Below are 8,364 nucleotides of genomic sequence, written 5' to 3'. Positions count from 1 at the left end.
AGTTGTTCCAGGCTGCGCTAAGGCTGACCAGGTGCAGAACTGCAGTGCATCAGCTACCCGTGTTTCCAGCATTCCCCGTGCCAGTAACCAGAACACAAGGATGTTGAGCTCAAACCATGGGATCATTTGCCTGGAACCTACCCCACCAGCTCCCAAAACACTCTCAGGGGAAGAGCAAATAGCATCAGCTTGTACAAGTGGAAACCCATGCCATTCTTTCAATGCAGCAGGAAGAGATGAAAGCAACTGGGTTGGAAGATTGGACCCAAGCAAAACAAGTTGTCCTCACCACTGCTGCCACTCCTTACCCACCTTACCTGACAGATGTAGCACCCCAAGTCTCCTCAACCCTCTTGAATCAGGCTCATCTCTGGCTTTTCTGTTCCACCTCCTCAGTTTTTCCCAGCCTAGGTGCCACCTCCTTCTCTTCTTCACAGGTGGGAAGTAAAACATCCATCATACAGCATTTATCAAACTCTCGCTGAATCCAAACTACTGGACTGGGTGTAAACAGTCCTTCTGCTGCCAAGGGTAGAAGCGATTGTGGACTTTCTGACATTGTATTACTAGGGTTCTCTCAGAAGGGGACTGGGGGACATGCCTGCTCTGCCCAGAGCCACAAGCTTCTCTGGAAAGGAAGAGGAGAACTCACTGTGAATTTCAGACACACAGATACTGTCACGATCTACCAGGCAGGGGCTGTGGAGGGAGATTGTGAACAGAGAGAAGAAAACAAGTGAGTCCTGAAGTGCTCCGCTCCTGGGTTTTCAACTAGCACCAGGGTTGCACAAGAGCCTGCAACACGTTGCTCACAAAGCATGGCAGATGTGCAAAGCTCTGACCAGCTGATTGTTTGTGGATTTTTGATGGTGAAGCGAGGTTGAGACACACAGAAGTTCTGTATATTGAAGAGCCCTGTTCCTAGGACTAAGTTCCCAGTATAAAGTATAGAAATGGCTCTACTTACCCCTCTCCCACCTCTTAAAGGAAAATAAACTAAAGAAAACAGACTTCATTTAGTAGAGAGAGCATCATCTTCCAGGCTGCCCAAGAAGGGGAAGGAACTTTGCCCCTTGGGATACAAGCAGCACCAGCTAGCGAGTCACACCAGAGCGATGTCTCAATACACACCAGAAACGCTAAGGCACCTGCGTCTTGTCAAAAGCACCCATGTGTCCATCTTCAAGACAGACAGTCCTTTCCATCCACATGAAGCCCAGGCAAAAAAAGCTCAGGTGAGGACCAGTGGTATCTATTGTTAAGAGTGGTCATTAAAAGCCCTTAAAAACTCACTGGTAAGTACTTCTATACTCAGGCAAACCTGAGAACCCTTAGGTCAGCCTATGCCTCCTGCTGTCTTCCCTGCCACAGCAAGAGGCTACTTCTAGCTAATTGATCTCCCGAACCTGCAATTAATCACTGTTGCACAGCGCAGAAGCATGGATCATAGCTGCATTACAAGCACTGTGCTCGCTCCGCTTCCATGTAGGGACCTGATGCAATCCAAAGGAGGAATCGCATGAAACAGCTGAGACAGCAACTGCTGTGCCTTTCACAGAGCTTTACAGCAGGATTCTCTTCCCAGCTATCAGCATCAGCAAAAGTGCAGTCAGACAGCATAAGGACAAGACAGAGTACCTTTCCCCCCGCAACCAACTCCTTTTGTGCTTTACGGAGATGATTATGGAAGAGAGGGGAAAAGTACTGAAGGTGTGTCACAATGAGAGATTTTAATCACACAATTTCAGACTGCTCCCTCATGCAATTCATTAGCAAGTTTCTTTTAGCAGAGTGGCTCTGCTTAGGTACCTTCCAACTCTTGGGGCTTAACAGAAAGAAAACTCTAGTAAAATCTAAATAGGAAGGGGAAAGCCTAGAATAGCTAATCCTCTAGTAAGTCAGTGGACTAAAGGACAACTCCACCTAGGCTGAAGGGGAGGGGAAAAAAAAATGGCATTCAAGTTTAGTTCAGTCCTTCAGAATATAAAGTATGCAGTTTCAGTTTATACAGTGATTCCTCCCTTTCCTCTGCAGCATGCTTCCCACAGCAACGTGCCTTGCAACAAGTTAAGTGTTAGTGGGGCATGCAAGCCTGGGCATGCACTACTGCTGTGGGACACCTGTCCTTAACAAAGGAGCAGCTTCTAAAATGCATCTTCAAATTCTCCCTTGGCATCCAGGGGAAAATATCAAGAGAACTACTTTGAGAGAAGATGGCAGCCCAAGACAGTGAAAGTTTGCAGCCTCAAGAACTATTTCTTTCCTGATGTGCCACAAGGCTGCCTGTTCCGAGGACCCTGGTGACCAGCCCTGTTCTGCTCCCATGCTCACAAGCTCTTGTCAGGGTGCATCTCTCAAAACTCCGTAACAACCACCAGTGAAATGGACAAAGCAGAGATTGCTGTCAGTTCCTGTCAGAGAAGAACATCTCAGCAAGGTACTCAAGGGCACAGATTTAGGTCAGGCAAATATGCTTGCATAGTGTAGTTCCAGAAGGGGACTGGGAGCAGAGCACAGAGTTCAAATCCAGTTCAAACTCAGAAAAAAAAAAATCAAGAGATTTTTCTGACCTGTCTCTTGTATGCACACAGATAGAACAAATGTCATCTGATCGAGACAGGCTTGTGTTCACGACTTGACAATGGCACATTTCTCAGTTGTTCCAGAAATGCAGCAGAAGACCCATGTAGCAAGAGCAGCTTGATGGCAGGCAGCCAGTAGTAAAAAAGCCCCACTCCTCTCTCTCTTCAGACCATGCTGGACACCTGTACGCCAGACAGACTTACTGAGCCTTGCTACTCACCTCCTTAGAGAGATGATTTACTTAGGGGGAGAAAAAAAAAATAATCTAGGGCTGCTCTCAGACTAGCTGCAGCAGCAAGTACCTGGCTGGAGAAAGCCAACAAAGCATTGTGGGCTGTGTAGTCAGAATAGACACATCAGAACCTGGGAAGCAGCGGTTCCTGCTGCAGCTCAGCAGTGTCTGAAGGGCTACCTTGCATCATGAGCAGTGCTTTCAAGACTGTGCTGTAGGAAGTGCCAGTTGCTCCACTGCAGTTCAGATAACCTTTTGTGATCCAGGGAGTGTGTGCGGTTATTCTACAATGCTACACTGGAGGGGCATAAAAGCTCTCAGGCTTGGAAGGAACACTTCGCACTTCAGCACTGAGGAGTCATGCTCCAGAGCTTTTAGTCCCTTGCAGTGCACTGCTGCAGGCCAGCTCTACAGCCATTCTCCAGGAGACCCAAGCACAAAGACAACAAAAGGCAGCAGCCAGGCACGAGCAGGTGTAGCTACATCACAAGGAGAGTCCCAGTGCTTATAAGCAACCCACTGCACAGTTGTAGTTTCTCCTAAGTGTTGACTCCAAGTTAACCAGGTACAGCTGTGAACCACACCAAATACACCTCTGTAACACAAAGTCTACGCTGAGTCTGTGCAGGGGTGACAACAAGAGGGCAAGGAGTGATGCCATACAGAGACGTGAGGAAGGAGGTATGTCGTGGGCAGGATCTGTGGGAAAATGATGAGAAATACCTCTGGTGGAGCATGAACCCGACAAAGTTAGATATATGGGAGCAGCAGGCTTGGACGGGCCCTGGGTTCCCACAGGCCCATGTCACTGGGACACTCCGGAACAGTGTCAAATGGCTGAAAAGAATTTGGAGTTTGGGCCCCTCTAGCAGGCCAGGCCATACAGACTAACACAGTCAATGGTATTTCAGCAAGGGGGTCCTTTAATACAGTTGCTTCTGCCTCATTTAAACCATTTTGTTCTCTGGTGTGCTTTAAAAACATAAAATCAAAGGCAGACTGAGGGAGTACCCCCTTCCCTTGGACAAATGGACACATTTCTCACAACACATGATTCCACCAAACATTGGCCCAGAAGACCCTCCCGGATTTCTCCCATGCCCACTTCCCCACACATGCTGGTCTGAAGCCTGCAGGCTTCTCACACTGGTGTTCCTTTGGTGAAAGGCAGGAGTGGGTTTCTGCCAGTCCCTTTGCTTGCTTCAGCACCCTCTGTTTTCAGCCACTCCATCTTCTGTTTGTGTTGCTGCACAGCATCAGCTACCCGAGCATCAATCATGGCCTCTGTAAGAACACCGTCCTCTGATGCGTAAGCTGCAGCCTGGAGGGGCAAAGGCAGAAGAGACAAGTTAGTGATGGCAATTCCTAGGATCAGTGAAGATCTGAGACTGGTCCCTCTCTCCCGTTTTCTTCTCCATGCATGTTTGCCCCTCCCACTACCTAGCACAACATCCAGTCTTGTTCTAAGTCAGTGGTGGTACTCAGAACAACCTGGCATATCACCATCAGAAAGGTTTTTCTTGATGCAGCTGTACCAGGGACTGAAATACATCAACTGCCCAAGCACACAGAAACATTCACAGCTACACTAAAGTCTTTGTCTCTGAGCTACTAACAAGCACCTTCACCTACCTGCCTCTGGATTTCCTGGGAGGCAAGATCTTTGCATTCAGAAGAGACAAGGCCACAGGTTCATAATGCTGAACATAGCCAGTATGGTTAGGCTGCAGTCACACTTGGCTTGTTTAAATTTCCTCTCCTGCTTTAAAAGCACTGCACATATGAAGCCAATAAGGTAAAGAGTAATAGGTGCATATGGTGATTGAATGACTCCATCCCAGACAATAGAAAACGTTTTAAACACTTACAAAGAGAACTAACATCACTGCTAGGGTGAGTATGGGCAATGTGGCACCTCTAAAATGATGTCTAATGTGCACTAATCTTGCTTTCCTCATGGGTTCTGCTAGGAACCTCCCCTGCACCACCTCTGCGCTGTGTCAGCTCCCACCCCATACTCATCTGCCCATGGGACCTCCCCTTTTCTCCCTGCCTCCATTTGTACACCAACTCCTATCTCTCCAATTCTGCTTGGTAAATTCACACTTTGTCCTGTTGCTACTTCAACAGGCAGTGTAGATTTGATCATAGTTCCTTGCAGAAAGGGCTGAAAACTCCTGACATCCTTGCCAAACAGCCCACAATACTTCCAGTGGCAGCTTAGGGGAAACAGGACTGCGTGCCATTTCTCTCCAGCTGCAGCAAAATATTGTCACTTTTGTCCAAACATGCAGGACAGCTAGGCCTCCAGTGATGGACATTTTGCAGATGACAACACAAGCAGCTGTACCCTCCAAGGAAGGGAAGGATGCTTATGCTGTTAGCTGTACCCATCTCCAAGGTAACAAAGCAACCCCAAGCTACAGATTTCTAAATCTGGTTACTCCCTATGCAAGTGCTCCTGCAAGCGACTCAGTACTGTGGTTCCTTGTATAGCTATGCTAGCAAGGGAGCTTAAGACCGGTCATGGTGGAAACCCCCTCCAGCTTCTCACATCCATGCTGCCTGCCCCAAATAGCCCCAAATTTCTGTCCACATCTCTCTCCTTCCACAGAGCTATCACACCATGGATTGTCACATGCCAACCCTTCTGTCTGCAGGGTGTTCCCCAAGATCCCAGACAAGCTGAAGGTATTACAGTCTAAGGTATTACATACAGGCTCTATAAATCATTAATGGTCCAAAACATCAGTTATACCAAGCAACGAAGTTTACTGCAAAAGCACCACAGAAAGAAATTACAGTTGACCATTTTATACACCCACTGTCCAACGATGTAGATGGGAGAGAAGACAAACCCCAAAGTAAGTTGTTGCACTGGTCATTATCATCACAGTACTGACTAGCCCAGTGCAGTAAGTACAGTAGATTATACCTGCTTATTAGATTATTCCTTCTGCAGTGAGGTAGCAGTAATAATTTCAAGAAATGAGCAAAAGGTTACCCAAGCTGGTTTTCAGCCTCCCCTAGCCTACTTGCCAGCCGTCTTTGGGGAACTGGTTAGATCACAAGAGGTCTCACTGCACAAGCCACATTTAACTATAGAGCTGGCAGGCACTGGTTTTTACTGCAAGAAGCATCAAAACAGATCTTTCCCTGTGCAAAACCTTTGTAATCCTTCCTTAAGGCAGAAGTGACAAGTTAGGCTAATGCTCGTACTTCAAGTTAGGAGTAAACACTGGCCGCAGGCAAGAAGTGCGGAGAAATAGAAGGTCCGCAAATAGAAAATTCACTTTGCATAAAGGCACTTGTCCTCTGTGTTCAACAACAGGACAGGAGGCATCCTGGACACGAGGCAGTTACTTCCCACAAACACCAGAAGAGCACCGTTTCCAAAACCTGCCTGCTGCCACAAATATTTATACAACGCATATCACAACATGACCTGTATTCTCTCACCACTGTAAAAGGGGCATGATGGAGAGGTTCTGTTCAGTTGAAGCATCCTCTCCGACTCACCTCCATAACATGCCCTCCTCCCTTTTTTTTTTTTTTTTTTTTTCAGGACATGACTGGGGACTTAAAGCTAAAAGAAGCCAGCACCCTTTTGTCAATGCAGCCCTCCAGCCAGGAGGATTTAGTGTTTTAAAATGGAGTAAGTGTTTTCCTGGGATGTGTGTTATGTGCCTCCACAGAATAGAGAGGATGTCTTCCCTTCCTCCCTGCCACTGCATAGACCATAAATTCAACTGTGGAAACTCCTGCAAAGCTGTGCAGTTCACGCTCTGTTGATTTTCTCAATGACTTTCTATTTATAGAAAGCCTCAGGCCCTAGCTGTCAAGAAAGCAAATGGGAGAAGCAGCTGTCCCTTCTGGGAGTAGCTTGCACACACACAAAAATGGTACTGAGCTTCATTTATATTCATACCTCTACCTTCTGCATGGACAAATTTTAACCCATTTTCCCCAGCGCAACTATTCATGTTTTATAACTCAAATCCAATTATGAAATAATCTGAAAGCAAAGTATGTGGGGAGGAAGTGGAGGGATGAAGCACAGATGACAAGTCCAGCCTAGATGACCTAATGGTTCATTTCAGCCAAGAACCCTGGTTTATTTTAACTTGGCCAAACTAATCCATATCCTTTGAATCACATTTATAGTGCAAACAGTCTGCTCAAAAAAGACCCCCAAAATACAAGCACCTCCCGGGCTCCTCCACACTTACTTATAATGTTCCTTCAGCTCAGACCACTATAGAAACATTAAATTCTTCCCATAAGTTGGTCAGGTTTTTATTTTTTAAATATAAACAAGGTTCAGGGAACAAAAAAGCATTTATGTCTGTGGCACACAAGGCAAGGAAGTGACAGGAAGCTCACCTCTATCGTTAACACTGGGACATAAAACTGCTGGGAATTCTCTTGAAGTGTTGCCAGAACAATTTTCCAGAGATTACAGCTTGGAATAGTGAAAGGTTGCTTTTCTGACATTTTATCTAAAGCATATCAATGGGTTTAAGTACAGGGTGCAGAATTAGAAAGTCTGCACATTACTATAAACAGATCTGAAGGGAATTTTTAAGTGTGTAAATGCATCTAATCCATACTATACTCACAAAGGATTAGATATGGGGAATGGAAAAGCACAAGGACAAAAGGCAATGCTCAGTCTTCTGCAGAAGAGATTAAAATGGATTTCTAGCATGCAGACTATTAGCTGTGCCAGACAGCAATATATTTCCCAGCACTAGAGGTTACACCCTCTGCTTTTCTGCATCTTTTTTTCTGTTTGGTAAATTCAGGACAAACTGAGCCAGACTGAAACAACAGTGAACTAGAACTTCATGTAAATGACAGTCAATCAATTTCAAGCCCAGCTTACAGTGGAATTAAGCCTATGAAAGCTGCAGCTATTGCTCAGGCTTCTAGTTTAACAGAGATGTTTTTGTTAAAAGCAATTTTGGCAGAGCACACCAAAAACATCTTCATGGGAAATGACTGTGAGGCCACGGGACAGCAGAGTGGCCATATGCTGTTGTTCTAGGTTACTCTCAGCAAAAGCCGATAGCTATGATAGTTTCTCCTCCTACTGCTTCAGAACTTCACTTTTCCCCAAACCATCTCTGAGGTTCAGTTCTGGCCATAAGAGATGACCCCAGACAAGCTAAGTAGAGCTGATGAGCATCCTAGCATCTCGAAACTCCATCAAGTCCATGATAAATACCTTCCTGTGCTCTCTGTTCATTTCCTCCAGCACTTCTGCAGATTCAGGAATGGAAACAGGAATAACAATGCAGATTCCTCACTGCCTTTCCTAGTACTACCTGTGCTACATGGGTGATTTGATTAGGTTTCATCACAGAGGTTAGGACCAGAATTGCAAGCAACAAGGCTTCAGTCAGCCTGAAGTAGTAGCATAGACCCTGTGGAACAGGGCAACACTTCACCATAGATTAAGACTGCCATTCTGCTCCCTCTGCATTTGTCTCCATTGTCCAGACACTGGCTGAAGTTTGTTCCAAGATATGTCTACAGAGGTATAATGC

The 8,364-nt window shown here is 46.0% G+C and overlaps 1 protein-coding gene across 1 annotated transcript in view; it reads right to left on the bottom strand.

The window, feature by feature from the left end:
* Nucleotides 1-3,720: 3,720 nt before the first annotated feature.
* The window catches only part of LOC104325362 (ATPase family AAA domain containing 3A), a 29,980-nt gene continuing 25,336 nt past the window's right edge, over nucleotides 3,721-8,364 (bottom strand). Inside the window, exon 16 of the mRNA XM_069782677.1 lies at nucleotides 3,721-4,136. Coding sequence (XP_069638778.1) covers nucleotides 3,957-4,136 — 180 coding nt within the window. The 3' untranslated portion in view covers nucleotides 3,721-3,956. The remainder of the gene's footprint in view (nucleotides 4,137-8,364) is intronic.

The sequence above is a fragment of the Haliaeetus albicilla genome, chromosome 4 (genome assembly GCF_947461875.1).
Source record: "Haliaeetus albicilla chromosome 4, bHalAlb1.1, whole genome shotgun sequence".
NCBI classification, from domain to species: domain Eukaryota; kingdom Metazoa; phylum Chordata; class Aves; order Accipitriformes; family Accipitridae; genus Haliaeetus; species Haliaeetus albicilla.
Note: the sequence above shows the minus strand (reverse complement) of the source record. Positions and strands in the feature narration are given on the sequence as shown.